The sequence below is a fragment of the Myotis nattereri genome (assembly GCF_964212035.1).
Source record: "Myotis nattereri genome assembly, chromosome: 9".
Classification (NCBI taxonomy): domain Eukaryota; kingdom Metazoa; phylum Chordata; class Mammalia; order Chiroptera; family Vespertilionidae; genus Myotis; species Myotis nattereri.
In genome coordinates, this window is record NC_138084.1 from 42,568,574 (window position 1) to 42,585,500 (window position 16,927).

Below are 16,927 nucleotides of genomic sequence, written 5' to 3' on the forward strand. Positions count from 1 at the left end.
GGCTGGGCCAGGAGCTGGACACACTGTGGAATCAGACTGGTTCTTGCCCTTGCGCAGAGCCCAGACTGGTGGGAAACAGACAGGGACAAACAATGATAAAACAGTGTGATGTAGGGGGACAAGAAGATAAGGATGATGACCCACCACTACCATAAGAGAGCCACAGATTGTGTAGTTGAGGAGATGGGAAATCATAGCATTACCTGGAGAAGAGCAGAAGCAAGCACTAAGACAAAAAGACTGGGGAAGCCTGGGGCAGGGAAGGTTAAAGACCAAAGTCATAGAGACTGTGGAAGAGCATGAACTAGAACCCATGCCTTCCAATCCAGGGCTCTTCCCATCCACCTGCACTGTCCTGGGCCACCCTTCTGAGCTTTCAGTTCCAGTGCTGACTGAGGACTGGGCTACACTGGGCTATTACTGTTCTCTTCAGTGGTGCCAAACTCCCCTTTGTCCACCACTCAGACCCTACATTCTGCAAAGCCCAGCTCCAATTCCCATATCTTTAAGTTCTTCTAGACCACACCTGTCTATATGGATCAATTCCTCCTTTGAACCACTAAAGCATTTATATGACAACACACTTTTCATACATATGTGTCTTGTCTCCAGAATCAGTGTGACTAAAGATGCTTTGTGAATGCCTAGGAAAGGAAATGGTGATGATGACTAGGCATCAGGATGGTTTCACAGAAACCAAGTCATGCTAGACTAAACTCATTTTCTTTATCAGGATTACCCATTGGCACAATCAGGTGCAGTTAGGGCAAATGTGGGCTTCATCAGACATTTCATGGAATGTCTCAGGACAACCCTGAAAACACGATGGAGAAAAGTGAGCTGGATGCTAGGACAGTGTGAAGGGTGAGTGAGTGACTAGTGGACTAACCAGACCTGGGGCGAGGGTAGGGAGCAGGTGGAGGGAACAGCAGGGGGAGTAGAGGCAGTGGCAGTGGGGTGTAGTGACTGACAGACCAGAGGTGATCTGGAAGGAAGTTTCCAGTGGCAACAAATACGCTTGGTCCTGTTTAGCTTGTTTATCCCTGACACAGATTTTCACAGTGATGTTCTGTTCCATATGATCTGCAGATATCAGATTAAGGTGGGAAGGGTACCAAGTAAACCTGGTGGAAGATTGACATTAAAAGCTGAAACCAATGAGATGAAAATTAGTGGAGATAAATGGGCTTTGGAAGAGAGACAAAGTGAAGATTGTTTTGGGAAGAGTGATCAAGATAGAAAAGAGTTTAGAGCCATGTGAGAACAATGGCTTAAGGAACTGGAGCTGTAGGCTGGAGAAAAGATAGCTCAGGAGAACATGACTGCATTTTCAGGTACTCGAAGAGCCAATGGAATGTGGAATAGGGATTAGATTCATTCTACATTAAGCTCAATGATAAAATTAAGACCCTGGGAGGCAGATTTTGGTGCAATGTAAGAAATTTCTAACCCTGAGAACATCCAAAGATAGCAGCTCAGCAACCTCAGGAACAAATGAATTCCCCAGCACTGAGTGGACGATCACTTGGTAGATCTGCTACTTATACATCAGAGGTTTTCCAAGATTATTAATTGTGTTTGTTCATTCATTCAAAGATACCTTTTGAGATCCCGCTATGCACCTGGTACTGTGCTAGGAGCTAGGGATTAAAAAAAAAAAAGAAGACATTGTTCCTACTCTCGAGTAGCTCCTGATCCTGCTGCGAGGAGATGGCCTGTACCTTGATTACAGGCCTCAGCACAGAGAAGGTTGGCTTCAGTTTAGGTTAAAGCATTCTTGTGGAAATTCAAACATATATTTGGCTACTAAAGGCCATAAAGAGTTTAATCAAAGCCAAATTACGTGTTTAAACCAACTATTGGCTGTGGGGATAGAAGTGTACACTGAAACACAGTTTGTGATTTTTTTGTGCATGATATTTTGCTCTGTCTGAATTTGGTCTTTGGCTGGGACTTGTAAGACAATCTGTAGGTACATAAACAAGTGGCTGTGGTGTCAGGGTGAAGTGATTTAGCCAGCAGGGCTACCCAACTCTCCATTTCTTACCCACCCTATGGGGACTGCTTCAGCACAGACATAAACATGCTCCTGCCGTTACCTTATTGCACTCGTCACATGGGGAGGCTAGAAGGCTTGATTCAGGGATATGATTGGATTTTAAATCCCAGTCTCACAGGATTTTAATTACTGGTCTGGGGCAGCAGGGATAGGCGCTGGCTGCCTTTGGATGGAGGAGGTCGATACGCCACTCCACAACATATTGAGCCACAATGCCTGCAGACTCTATTGCTCTATTTAATCATCTTTTGCAAAATTTACAGTGGAACAGGAGAGATCAATACGAAATTTATCACATTCTCTTGTAAATATGAGCCAGGAAAGAGTTCCAGGCAGTTTGTTACTGAGTGGGAGGGAACATGTCTGTGTACAGCTGGGCATTAGGAGATGAGACAAAATCCATTTTTCTTGGCATAAGCTACAGATGCTCAGCCAGTTCCCCTTAAGCCTGAAGTCAAGTTCAATGGAAGAACACGGATTCATTCATTCATTCAATCAGCCAACCAACATTCTGGAGCACCTGTTTTATGCCAGATCCTGTGTAGGCTCTGGGGATACCGACTGGAATTCTGCTCTTAAATTCTGCTCACAGTCACAGATATAGCATGAGAGCTCCACTACTTACCAGTTGTGGAACTTGGGCAAGTTACTTAGTAGCCTAGTGTGCATTTGTTTATAGGTAAAAAGAGTATCAAACTCAGAGTCATTTTAAGTATTAAAAGACACAAAAGCTTTAGTGCAGAGCTTGATACATATAGTAAGAACTCAATAAATGATAGCTATTGTTATTTTTACTATATTTGCCATTATTAAGCATTCCTTCGTACAGTGTCTCACCAATAGTATATGTGTAAAAATGAGGTACTGAGCAAAGAGCCAGCCACCCTATCTAGCAGACAGTTCTTGTCTCCCCAGGCCCACTTGGAGAAAGCATGGTGAAAGATCCATGGCAGGCTGAAGAGACTTGCATGCTGGGTTAGACAACTGGCCTCATATCACAGGTACTGGGAACTGCTGAGGGTTTTCAAACAAGGGAGACAGGGTTTTACAGGCTAGAGGCTGGTTTGAAGGACAGCCTGGAGACAGGGAGATCAACTAGAAGGCTGTTAACACTAGTCCAGATGAGATGATCAAGTCTGAATTTGGTGTCCTCTGTAGTGGGGACAGAGGAAAGAGGTTGGACTTGGGGAGAAATGTCTAAGAAAGATGGACTTAATGGAAAGATAAGGCAAAGTCAACTGACTTACTTATAATACTCTAGAGGCCCAGTAAATGAAATTCGTGCACCACAGGGAGCGGGCCTAAACTGTCAGTCGGACATCCTTAGTGCTGCTGCAGAGGCAGGAGAGGCTCCCTGCCACCCCGCTGTCCTTGCTAGCCTTGCTAGCCGTGAGCCCGGCTTCTGGCTGAGTGGCACTCCCCCTGTGGGAGCGCACTGACCGCCAGGGGGCAGCTCCTGCATTGAGCGTCTGCCCCCTGGTGGTCAGTGCACGTCAGGGCAACTGGTCATTTGGTCGATTTGCATATTAGCCTTTTATTATTAGGATTTTTGTTTGGGTGACTATAGATTGCCGGGAGCTGGTCCATGCTTGCTGTTTCAAGGGACCTGGCATATATGGCATACTGTTCTTAATATGTTTGCTCACCTTCTAGGCACTATGTGTTTTAACCAAGGTCTCTGCGAAAGGTTGTTTCCCCAGGTAGGGATTTTCCCCTGAAGTTAGGGAGGGAATAAAACCTCTTAACTAAGTGCCAGGTGGGTAATTAATCACTTTAACTACGAACAATCATGCTTAAACTACATAATCTTTACTCCCTGGAATGGAGATAAGAAACGCCCTAACCTTTGAAATAGAGATTGATAGGATTGGAATCAACTGGTATAAATACAGATGTAAGAAGACAGAATGAAGAGAGACAGAAATTGGCACAGAACCTACACAGAACGTTCTCTAGAGACAGAAGAACTTCGCTGGAGAGAACATGGCAAAAGATCCTGGACAGAAACTGGCCTCAGAACCTAGAGACAGAACCTAGCGAGAGAACATAGCAAAAGATCCTGGACTGAACCTGACTACAGAAATTGGCAAGAGAACCTGACTAGAACCTGGTGACTGAACCTGGCTGGAGAACCTGGACAGAACCTGGCTGGAGAACCTGGAGAACCTGGCTGGAGAACCTAGCAAGAGACCATGGACACAGAACCTGGCTGGAGATCCTAAACAGAACTTCGCTGGAGATCCAGACCAGAACTTGGCTGGAGATCCTGGCTAGGCTGCTGATCAACTGAACGCTGTCTCCATGTCATTCCTTCTTCGCCGACTCTGTCTACACCTTTGGGAACCCCTGGACCTGCTGGGGTTGGACCCCGGCAATAGATGATGGTGCCATTGGAAGAAAGACTGAGGAGAGCTGGGTTTGGATACACTGAGTATGAGATGTCTACAGAATATTAAGCACCAGCAGAGTACTGGAGACATGAAAATGACCAGTTTGCTCTATGACAAATATGCAGGCCAGTCTGGTTAGAAAAGAGATGGGGAATAAACATTCAAAGATACTTCACATACAGAATTAGGTGGGGAAAAGGGCAAAAGCAAAAATTCCTGCCAAGGATTTCTGTACAATGCAAACCTAAGGTAGGGCCTCCTAGATGAGGGATAATGCTCTAAATAGTAAGTGACACAGGCACTGCGAGTATGAGGATTATCAGCTCAGTTTCATTTTGGGCAAGTTTCCTGGAAGTCATGGGCTTTCAGAAGGCCAGCCCCATTTCTCCCTCTCCCCACAATCCAGCACAGACTATCCCCAGAGGTGGCAGCAGGCTCTGTGACCAGAAAGCAACCAGAGCAATTGTTAGTAGCAAGGGAAAGGCTCTGAATAAAGCAGAGTTCAAAGTGGACTATAATAAGTGCCTGGGTCCCTGGGCTTCAGTAATCCCCCACCCCCTCCTACAAATGACAGCTGAGACCAAGGCAGCGGAGCCTGGGGTCTGGGCTGAATTTAGCAGTCATAATTATACTGCTGACGTCTGGGGCAGAGCCACAGTCTCTGCAGAAGGCGACAGCTTTTGTTCATGCACTAAAACAAAGCATCTTCAAACATGCTAATCTCATGTCTGCTTCCATCTAACAACATTGAAGGGAGGCTGAGAAAAGGGCACACAATGCCCACACATCTGGCTAATTCAGTTACAAGCCCAATCAATCTTGATGGGTTGTCTATAAAACACCAGCCACCCCAAAGGACTGAGCTGACCAGATGTTTTAGCTTCTGTTGACCAATCCTAGCCTAATGTCCATAAGCAGGGAAGAAGAGTTATCAAGAGATGGCTTATGCTTCTACTTACATGTCTATTCCCAAAGTTACATAAAGCCTTCTGCTTGGATAAGAAGAACATTAAAGCAGTGGTAGAGCCAGGCTCATTGGAATACTAACATATACAGACTTTCATTTGGACCTTAAGGAGGACAGCAGGTCTTATTTACAGTTGGCTTTGAGAACGCTTACAGAAACAGAAACCAACAAAATATATTTGCTAACTGCACTTCCTAGTATAGAGAGAATCAGGAGTATCTTTAACTATGATATCAAATGCCACAGGTGACAGTTCTGGGCACAGGAACTGTTCATCTGCTGAAGTCTTCTTTTCAAACCCCATCAAGGTTGAAGGAATTGTTCCCCTCCCTCATAAGACTGTTGCTTTTTTAAAAAAAACACCAGAGGCCACTGCCAAGAAGGACTCCTTCAATCAATGCTTTTTTCCTTTATGCCCAACCACAGCCACCAGTCACCAAAAATAAAAGTGGAAGAGTAGTGGGAGATTAGGAGAAAGAAGAGGACAGGGAATAGACTTGTAGTCTATACCAAGAGGACCATTTTTCACCCAGAGCTTCTTGCTGGTGCTAATGATTCCATTTTTTTTTTCCCCCCAAGAGTGTTTTTTCCTAAATAATTCTAAGGACTTTACCATGTTTGTCTCAGAGTTGTGGCTGCATCACAAACCAGATAAACAGACTTGGGTAAAAGAAACCTCCAATTTTTTAGACATTGGTAAGAGCACAAAAAAAGCACAAGTTAAGAATGAGGTCTTGGAGAACCAAGATGGCGGCATAGGTTAACGCTGGAGTTTGCTGCTTTGAACAACTATTTCAAAAGTGAAACTAAAAGACGGAACGGACATCACCCAAAACCACTGGAACGCTGGCTGAGTGGAAGTCCTACAACTAGGAGGAAAGAGAAACGCATACGGACACCCAGAGGAGGCGCAGTGCTGAAGTCAAATTCTGAGGTGCGGAGTGCGCGCGCGGAGCGGGCTGGCGGCGGAGGGCGCGGTTGGCGTTTTCAATCGGGAGGGAGTCGCAGACTCTGAGCTCCAGATCCGGGCGAGTCTTTAGGGACCCAGACTCAAACGGGAGAAGCGGGACTGCCTAGCTTCGGTCAGAGCGAGTGCAGCTTTCTCTCCGAGCTTTGCAGCGGGTGCTGGGACTCAGAGAGGCAGAGCCCCTGGGGACAGGACTGAGAGCCGCCATAACTGCTCTCTCTGGCCCACCCTGTTGATCCTGTGCGACCCGCCCCGCCCAAGCCCTGCACAGAGGCATTTGCCGGATAGCCTCAGGCAAACGCCAGATTAGCACCTCCCTAGAGGACAGAAGTTCTCTCACTGCTGACACAGCTGATTCTCATAGCCACTTGGCCTGGAGGTCAAACCCTCCCTGGAATTAGCTACAACAATCAAGATTTAACTATAAGACCACGAACAAAGACCACTAGGGGGTGCACCAAGGAAGCATAACAAAATGCGGAGACAAAGAAACAGGACAAAATTGTCAATGGAAGATATAGAGTTCAGAACCACACTTTTAAGGTCTCTCAAGAACTGTTTAGAAGCTGCCGATAAACTTAATGAGATCTACAAGAAAACTAATGAGACCCTCGATGTTATATTGGGGAACCAACTAGAAATTAAGCATACACTGACTGAAATAAAGAATATTATACAGACTCCCGACAGCAGAACAGAGGAGCGCAAGAATCAAGTCAATGATTTGAAATGCGAAGAAGCAAAAAACACCCAACCGGAAAAGCAAAATGAAAAAAGAATCCAAAAATGCGAGGATAGTGTAAGGAGCCTCTGGGACAGCTTCAGGCGTACCAACATCAGAATTACAGGGGTGCCAGAAGATGAGAGAGAGCAAGATATTGAAAACCTATTTGAAGAAATAATGACAGAAAACTTCCCTCACCTGGTGAAAGAAATGGACTTACAGGTCCAAGAAGCGCGGAGAACCCCAAACAAAAGGAATCCAAAGAGGACCACACCAAGACACATCATAATTAAAATGCCAAGAGCAAAAGATAAAGAGAGAATCTTAAAAACAGCAAGAGAAAGAAACTCAGTTACCTACAAGGGAATACCCATACGACTGTCAGCTGATTTCTCAACAGAAACTTTGCAGGCCAGAAGGGAGTGGCAAGAAATATTCAAAGTGATGAATACCAAGAACCTACAACCAAGATTACTTTATCCAGCAAAGCTATCATTCAGAATTGAAGGTCAGATAAAGAGCTTCACAGATAAGGAAAAGCTGAAGGAGTTCATCACCACCAAACCAGGATTATATGAAATGCTGAAAGGTATCCTTTAAGAAGAGGAAGAGGAAGAAAAGGGTAAAGATACAAATTATGAACAACAAATATGCATCTATCAACAAATGAATCTAAGAATCAAGTGAATAAATAATCCGATGAACAGAATGAACTGGTGATTATAATAGAATCAGGGACATAGAAAGGGAATGGACTGACTATTCTTGGGGGGGAAAGGGGTGTGGGAGATGCGGGAAGAGACTGGACAAAAATCGTGCACCTATGGATGAGGACAGTGGGTGGGGAGTGAGGGCGGATGGTGGGGCGGGAACTGGGAGGAGGGGAGTTATGGGGGGGAAAAAGAGGAACAAATGTAATAATCTGAACAATAAAGATTTAATTAAAAAAAAAAAAGTTGAAAGGAATATAAGAGGAAGTCTTACTTCTCTGAGTATATCTTCTGTAGTTTTTAGTAAAAATTAATGTTCTACATATTCAAACAACAAAATTAAAACAAGGATAGGCAGGGGAGAGAAATTCTAAAACTGAAAGCAAATTAACAAATTTAACCCAAGTGTATTTCAAATGAATAACATAAACACACCAAAGGAGGGGAAAAACCACCTGAGTAACTTATGAACCTAGTATTTGAGTATATATAACCTTCGATACAGTAAAGATGAGGACTGCAAACAAATTCTGACCTGAACTGTTTTTATTTTTAAAATATATCTTTATTGATTTTAGAGAAGATGTGAGAGGGAGAGACAGAAACATCAATGATGAGAGAGAATCACTGATTGGCTGCCTCCTGTACGCCCCCTACTGGGGACTGAGACCTCACCTTGGGCATATGCTCTTGACTGGGATCGAACCTGGGACCTTTCAGTCTGCAGGCCAACACTCTATCCACCGAGCCAAACCAGCCAGGATGACCTGAACTCTTCAGGTTTGTTTTCTATGGGTGAAGCAAGTGTGAAGTTTTTTTTAGATGTATTATGAAATTAAGCAAATGGGTAAATGAATCAGTTGCTGTATGCAGTCAGCATTCTCACTATGGAAGAAGGGACATAATACGGAATGTGTGAAGACAAGCAAGAACCCTGTAGGGATGGACTGGAATGGGAGGTATTCATGCTAAAATATGTATGTGCATATGCATATGTGTGTATATGTTTATCCAGGTATGTGTACCCTGGGATGGATGTGGATATATCTATTATAATAAAAGCGTAAGATGCTAATTAGACCAGATGTCCTTCTGGACATCCTTCCGGACGACCTTCTGGATGAAGCCGGGACTGGAGGGAAGCCTGGGAACCGGTGCCTGCCTGTGGCTGGAGGGAAGCCTGGGTCCCGAGTGCCAGAGGGAAGCCGGTGCTGGCAGCTGGGGGAAGGAAGGCCTACTCTTGCACGAATTTCGTGCATTGGGCCTCTAGTGTGTATATATGCCTGTATATATTTCTTGGCTCTGTCAACAGAAGGGGTAATGACCATACTTGGTACTTAGGTTTCAGGGTAATACAACTGACCACTTAAATGTTTTAGGGATCCTCAGAGAAATGACTGATTCCAGGGGAGCAGCAAGGTGGATATGAGATAAGATTGAAACATTTTGTTATGCTGAAAAATATGGAAATGCTAAAAAAAATGATAGGGAAGGGTATGCTTCACTGGCCAAATATGAGATAATTTTAGCACCACCATAACAAGGCACAGTAATGAATTATAGAACATTGAACATTAAAGCAAGAGTGTTCGCCGAAGCCGGTTTGGCTCAGTGGATAGAGCGTCGGCCTGCGGACTGAAAGGTCCCAGGTTCGATTCCGGTCAGGGGCGTGTGCCTGGGTTGCGGGCACATCCCCGGTGGGGAGTGTGCAGGAGGCGGCTGGTCGATGTTTCTCTCCCATCGATGTTTCTGACTCTCTATCTCTCTATCTTCCTCTCTGTAAAAAATCAATAAAATATATTTAAAAAAAAAAAAAAAAAAAAAAGCAAGAGTGTTCACGAGCACACTGACATTAAATAGATACACAGGGAAGATGGGTTCTTGCTTACTACAGATGCCAGGTGTTAACTGATCATTGTGAAGGGAGTGCTGGGGTTTGGAAAGTTATAAAATATTCATCTTCCAACAATCATATAAGGATTGGTTCAGGAAGGAACCATTAGTGGATGCTGGGTTCAGGGAGACATTTTAATGAGGAGCAGGATATTTGCATGGCTTTAAGAGTGTCTCCCCACAGACTATTCATTCATTTCAAGGGAAAAAGTAATAATACTGGTACAATGGAGAAACTAGACAATATTTAGGTTAGAGATGGAGGGTGGGAATAAGACCTTTCGCCCAAAACCCCCCTTTATTTAAAACATATTTTTACTGATTCCAGAGAGGAAGGGAGAGGGAGAGAGATAGAAACATTAATGATGAGAGAGAATCACTGGTTGGCTGCCTCCTGCATGCCCCCCAATTGGGATCAAGCCCACACCTGGGCATGTGCCCTTGACCAGAATCGAACCCGTGACCCTTCAGTACGCAGGTGTCTCTCTATCCACTGAGCCAAACTGGCTAGGGCCTGAAAACCCTTTTGAATTTTGTACTAGGTACAAGTATTAACTATTCAAAACAGAAAGGAAAATGTTTATAAAATATCTCTGAGAGTGCAGTAAGCAGAATAATGGCTCCCCCAAATATGTCCACATTCTAAGTCCTGGAACCTATGAATATGTTAAACTACTCGGCAAAGGGGAATTAAAAGTTACAGACAGAATTAAGGTTGCTTATCAGCTGACTCTGAGATGGGAAGATTACCTTGGATTATCCAGGAGGAACAATGTAATTACAAGGGTCCTTCTAAGTGAAAGAGGGAGGCAAAAGAATCAGTGTCAGAGTGATGAAATGTGAGAAAGACTTCATGACTATTGATGGCTTGTAAATGGAAGAGGGCTATGAGACGAATGTGGGCAGCCGCTAGAAGCTGGAAAAGGCAAGAGAACAGATTCTCTCTGAGTTTCCAAAAAGGAATGCAACTCTGTAGGCACCTTGATTTTAGTCCAGTTAGACCTACTTCAGACTTACCTCCAGAATCGTAAGATAATAAATTTGGGTTGCTTTAAGCTACTAAGTTTGTGATAATCTGTTTACAATAGTAATAGGGAAGACACCTAAAAAAATTACAGTGGTTGCCTCTGAGAAGGAGAACCAGGAATGTGGAATGAAGACTTCCTTTCCACTATATTATCCTCTGTATTGCTTGAAAAACTTTTTTATCTTGTACATATTTTAAAGTAAAAATCACTAAGTCACTAAACAGTCACTTCAGGAGCTCTCTATTCACTTCAAAGTTAAGCACAAGTCCTTTGTCTCATCCCAAGGCCCTCCACACTCAGGCCTCACTATCCACATTCCAGTAGGTGGCCAGTTCCTTCCAGGTCTCTAATGTGCAAGGCTCATTTCTGTTGCTTTTCACCTGAAAGCTTTCTTTCTTCCCTCTGCCTGTTTGAATTCTCTCCCTTTCGGGGTCTGCCTTCAGTCCCCTTCCTCCATGAAGCCTTCTACAACATCTACACTGATCTTTCTCCTCATTCATTACACTTGCTTATTCTGTCCTTTGCTTACATTTAATTTAGAGTCCTGTTACCTACCATCCAGCGCTGTTCTCAGTGTGCTATGTGTATGGGTCTCTTTACCAAACTAGCTCACTGAAAGAAGGACCTGTATCTTTTTCTTTTTCCACAATGCCTACTGCCTACTTATATAGCATTATGGAAAAGAAAACTTTGCAGACAGCCAGAAAAAAAAAAGATTTTTTAAAAAAGTACAAAACACCTTTCCAGAGAGAACAGAGTCCCAGGGACCCAACGGCACTGCTAGCTGACTTCAGCAGAAACATCCACCCTGGAAAAACAGTGAAACGGGCTCTGATCAACCTGAGAAGTCAATCCAAGTTCCTACTTCCAGAAGCCACCCAAACCTCTGATCCATACCTGTTGTACCCCCCAGTTCAGTGGGTTTCTAGTCCAGCCTGACTGAGGCCAAGTTCAAATACAGTCTTGGACAGTGCACTTTTTCAGTCGACCCAGGTCGTCTGGCCAGCACTTCCCTCCACAGCAGGTTCATTACTTCAAGGGAGTCTGAAAGATTCCTGAGGTAGCAAGCCCTCTTCTCAAATAATTCATTTCTAAAATGATGTTCAGGAAGGAGCCTGTGGCATAAACCTACAGAGAGCACCTCTGCTGTGTTCCTACCAGGACACTGCCAGGTCTTTGTGTAGAGGAAGAGAGCACATATATGCTAGAAACAAACTCCTTTTGAGAAGGGTTTTAGCCCATCTAACCCTGGGATGGGCCTTTGCTGCTATTTGCAAGCCCAGACCTTCAGACTGATGCTCCCCTCCTTTATGCTACGGTGTTGCCCTTTCTATTAGCATTCTACCGAGGAGCACATGCTCTGGAGGGGCATGAGTGGGCTGGCAAAGGGCAGCTGGTCCTGCCTTGGGAAATCTGAATCCTTCTCAGCTCTGTTTCCAGGCCCAGTGCAGGTGGAGGAGAGCGAAGGACACAGAACAGACCTGGCCCAGATGATGCTGACCTCTCCCTCACCCAGGGGAAACTTGGCCTCCAGCTGCTACTGTTTGGCGGTGATGAGGTCATGCCGGATACAGGCAGGCTCATCTGAGGACTGCTTGGAGCCGATTAAAGCCTTGATGAAATGTGGGTGCCTGGATGGCAGGAGGCTCTGGAGAGCTTGGGCTCTGGTGACCAGGCACTCATCTCTAACTCAACCAAGCAGTGACTCATCTATGTCTACAGCATCTGGAACACAGAAATGCCTTTCCCTGGGGGTTAGCAAGGCCAGTTTTCAATCTGCACTGGGTAAAGGGCTAACTTAAGCCAAGGGCAGAGGATAAAACTCCGGTCACTAAGGGCCCCTTTTAGCCTGGACCTACTGCATGGACTGCAATTAAACACCATAGAACTCTCCATTCCCCACAATGTTCCCAAATGGATTGCTGGGTCAAATGACTATTGGCCATCCCTCTCCCTGGGATTTTCTCAAGTTAAGTGATATGCTAACATCTATAGGTCTCAACATATATGCCATTTGCTCAGGGAAGACTCTACTCTTCCTTAATATTTGTCTAAATGGTAATTAGCTAATAAAATTGTATTTATTTGTCTAATGTCTATACTCTGCCAGACTTTAAGCTATACAAATAGTACAATAAATACTTGTTAAAGTAAAAACAGGTAATCAATAAAAAGACCAATATGGGTAAGAGAAAGTTTTACAGATAGGTTTTAAGTAGTTTTCTTTAAATGGGAACTAATATACAACAGAAGGATTCCTCTTATCGGCCACCTTAGCTATGTAGTCTAAAGTCCTCCTGGCTTTACAGCCTGCAACTAGTGATCCTTCCAAGCCAACCTTTTCTGGTTTGGAGTGGCAGGAAGAATGTTTTTCTTTTTCTTTTCTTTTTTTTAATAAAAACAATTCAACATCATTTATTGTCATCTGGTGGTAACTCAAGGGTATTGTAGGCCAATATGAATAAATGGGTAAGAAATATTCTCCCAACAAAGGACACCAAAAAACACAAACTGTATTGCTTCTCAGTAATTCCTCACTTCATCAAGTCATTTCTAGGTGGAGACACTTTGGAGCAGAGTAATATTATCTCCTTTCAGCATGATCCGACCTAGTTGTTTTCTTGACTTTGTTTTCAAATGAATCTCTTCTGCATCATCTAATACGAGGTTCATATACTCATCAAAACCAATGATACAGCCTTCTATCCACATATTCACTTGCCCATAAAGCCACACCTGAATCCCAGATCTATTTTGCAAGTATCTGAAGATGAGGTTGATGGGCTGCACCATCACCTTCTGCACCTTTTGGCCTTGGCCACGGTACGCCATGGTGGAAGCTAACAAAGACCACACTAAGCCGCACGCTCCCTTGGAGCCACTTCTGGAATAAAGAACCGGAAGCGGAAGTGTTTCTTTTTCTTTTTAACAGCTATACTGAGAAATAATTTACATACCATAAAATACACCCATTTAAAGTACACAATTTAATTTCTTTTAGTATTTTCTCAGAGTTGTAAAGCCATCATCAACATACTCTAATTTTAGAATATTTTCATCATTCCCAAAAGCAACCTTGTACCCATTAGCAGTCACTTCCCATCATCACAACAGACAACCACTAGCACGAAGAGTTTTTAGCTCTGTATCCAAACAATAGGAGAAAATCTTTAGTGTTCAGTCATCTGACATGATCTCCTCATCAAATAGATGAAAAAAGTGATACCAGAGGGGGGAAGATCACAGTCCCCAATACTGCATCCTAATGGTAGTGCTTTGACCTCTCTGCCATGCAGCATGACTATGTGCCCAAACTATATACCCACTGGACTTTAAGCTACTTGAGGGCAGAAGATATATTCTACTCATTTGTCTTCCCTCCCTGCCCAGAAGTACCATTATTGCAGTGATGCTTAAAGTGTGGTCCGTGTTCTGGTGCCAGTTTGTGAACTTTACTTTTGAGATAAGAAAAGTAAGTAAGTGTTTGAAAACTTTTATAGTGACTTAGAGTAATTTTATATCGTTGAACCTAATGATATATTTGGGCCTGTATTTTGTATGCCTTTTTAATATATAATTTTTCTAATTAATTTTTATTGGATTTTATAAAAGTACTAGAGGCCTGCCGGAACCAGTTTGGCTCAGTGGATGGAGCGTCGGCCTGCGGACTGAAAGGTCCCAGGTTCGATTCCAGTCAAGGGCATGTACCTGGGTTGTGGCACATCCCCAGTAGGAGGTGTGCAGGAGGCAGCTGATCAATGTTTCTCTCTCACCGATGTTTCTAACTCTCTATCCCTTTCCCTTCCTCTCTGTAAAAAATCAATAAAATATATTAAAAAAAAAAAAAAGTACTAGAGGCCTGGTGCATGAATTTGTGCATGGGGGGGGGGGGGCTCAGCCAAGCCAGTGATTGGCCAATGGGGGTCGACCGGCTGGGGGAAGGAACTGCAGGAGGGCTCCAGGCTGTGTCCGGCCCTCTTGCCCAGTTCCGATGGCCGGACCTCAGCAGCAAGCTAACCTACCGGTTGGAGCATCTACCCCCTGGTGGTAAATGCATGTCATAGTGACTGGCCAAGTGGTCGACCAATTGGTCAGACACTTAGCATATTATACTTTTATTATTTAGGAAGGGTTGGTTCATAATAGACTGCAAATTCAAACAGCAGCAAAAGATACAGGTCTTTCACAGATTGTTTGAGAAGCATGCCTTAAAGCCGTGGTCAGCAAACTGCGGCTCGTGAGCCACATGCGGCTCTTTGGCCCCTTGAGTGTGGCTCTCCCTAAGCCTTAGGGGTACCCTAATTAAGTTAATAACAATGTGCCTACCTATATAGTTTAAGTTTAAAAAATTTGGCTCTCAAAAGAAATTTCAATCGTTGTACTGTTGATATTTGGTTCTGTTGACTAATGAGTTTGCCGACCACTGCCTTAAAGCAATCCATTCCCCACTCTCTTTTGCGTCTCCTTTTTCCTTACATCTTTTGCGCTGCTTCCTCCACTCATGCTTACATCTGAAATGTACGTTCTCTCACTGTGTGCTTGGGCTGCTTCAGCTCTACCCACTCTGCGGACCACTCACAGACTCTGCCAGCTTCCTCCTCCCCCAAGTGACTGGTAACTCTTGAATTTTCATGTCTAACTTAGAGACCCTTCTCTTCTGGGCTTCAGACCCATTATCCAACTGCCTGCTACACATCTCTACATGAGTGTCCAACAGGTTCCTGGATTGGTCAATGGCTATTTACTTTTATATTTATTTAAAAAATATGTTTTTATTGATTTCACAGAGGAGGGGAGAGGGAGAAAGAGACAGAAACATTGATGAGAGAAAATCATAAATGGACTGCCTCCTCCATGCCCCCTACTGGGGATCGAGCCCACAACCTGGGCATCAAGCCCACAACCTGGGCATGTGCCCTCACTGGGAATTGAACCCTGACCTCCTGATTGATGAGATGATGCTAAACCACCGAATCACACAGGTCAGGTGGTCAATGGCTATTTATTAATCACCTGCTACATGCCAGCTGTGAATTCTGTTCTAGAAGCTGTGAATACAGCAGTAAAGCCCTAGCTGGTTTTGCTCAGTGGGTAGAGCATCGGCCTGCAGAGTGAAGGGTCCTGGGTTTGATTCCGGTCAAGGGCACATGCCTGGGCTGCAGGCTCGATCCGCAGAAGGGGGCATGCAGGAAGCAAGCAGCCAATCAATGATTCTCTTTCATCATTGATGTTTCTATCTCTCTTCTTCTCCCTTCCTCTCTCTGAAATCAATAAAAATATATTAAAAAAACAAAACAAAAAATACAGCAATGAAATAAAGAGACAAGGTCTCTGTGCTCACAGGCTTACATCCTAGTAGGGGAGAGATAGATGATAAACATGTAAACAAATAAATATGATAATTTTAGGGACTGATCAGTACTATGAAGAAGATAAATAGGGTAACACGATATAAATTTGACTGGGGGAGGTACTTTTATTAGGGTGGTCAGGAAAGGCCTCACTGAGAAGGCGACATTTGAGTTGAAACCCAAATTCCCAACGGGGAGAGAATGTACCCGCCGATGGGAGAGGTAAGTACAAAGGCCCTCCGATGGGAAGGAGCTCAGTGTGTCTGAGGGACAAGAGAAGGACAGTGTTAGTGGAAAATAGAAGACACGGGGAAGAGCGGCTAGAGGTGAGGTTGCAGAGACAGGCAGGATCTAGGTTACAAAGAGCTTGGTAGGCTCTTGTAAGGAATATGGACCATTTTAGTTTCATTGGGAAGCCAATAGAAGGTTTTAAGTAGAAGAATGATAGCATTTATGTTTTAAAAAGATCCCTGTGGCTGTTATTTGGAGGATGGATATAGGGAGACAAGCGTGGAGATGATGAGACTAGCCAGGAGGCTGTGGTTGATCATCCAGGAGAACTGGATCATCATCCTGAACTGCATGAGAGTTAGGGCAATGGAAGTGCCAAGAAGGACATGGGTTCAACATGTACGTTAGAGGTACAACTGACAAGACTTACTGAAGGACTTGAGTGGGAGTATAAGGGAAAAAGAGAATTCACGGATGGCTCAAGATTTGTGGGCTGAAAAACTAGGTAGATGATAGTATCATTTACCAGTACAGATGTGGAGAAGACTTGGGAGATGTCAATTTTGGGGGGAAAACAGAAGTATATTTTGGCCATGTTTACAATGAG

The 16,927-nt window shown here is 44.0% G+C and overlaps 2 protein-coding genes across 2 annotated transcripts in view; both read right to left on the minus strand.

Moving 5' to 3' along the window:
• Positions 1-16,927, minus strand: part of CLPB (ClpB family mitochondrial disaggregase) — a 159,319-nt gene that overhangs the window by 49,807 nt on the left and 92,585 nt on the right. The window lies entirely within an intron of this gene.
• Positions 12,670-13,630, minus strand: LOC308524651 (small nuclear ribonucleoprotein E-like). Its single transcript, XM_081099233.1, has one exon. The coding sequence runs from the start codon at positions 13,568-13,570 to the stop codon at positions 13,292-13,294; it is 279 nt and encodes a 92-aa protein (XP_080955359.1). The 5' UTR covers positions 13,571-13,630; the 3' UTR covers positions 12,670-13,291.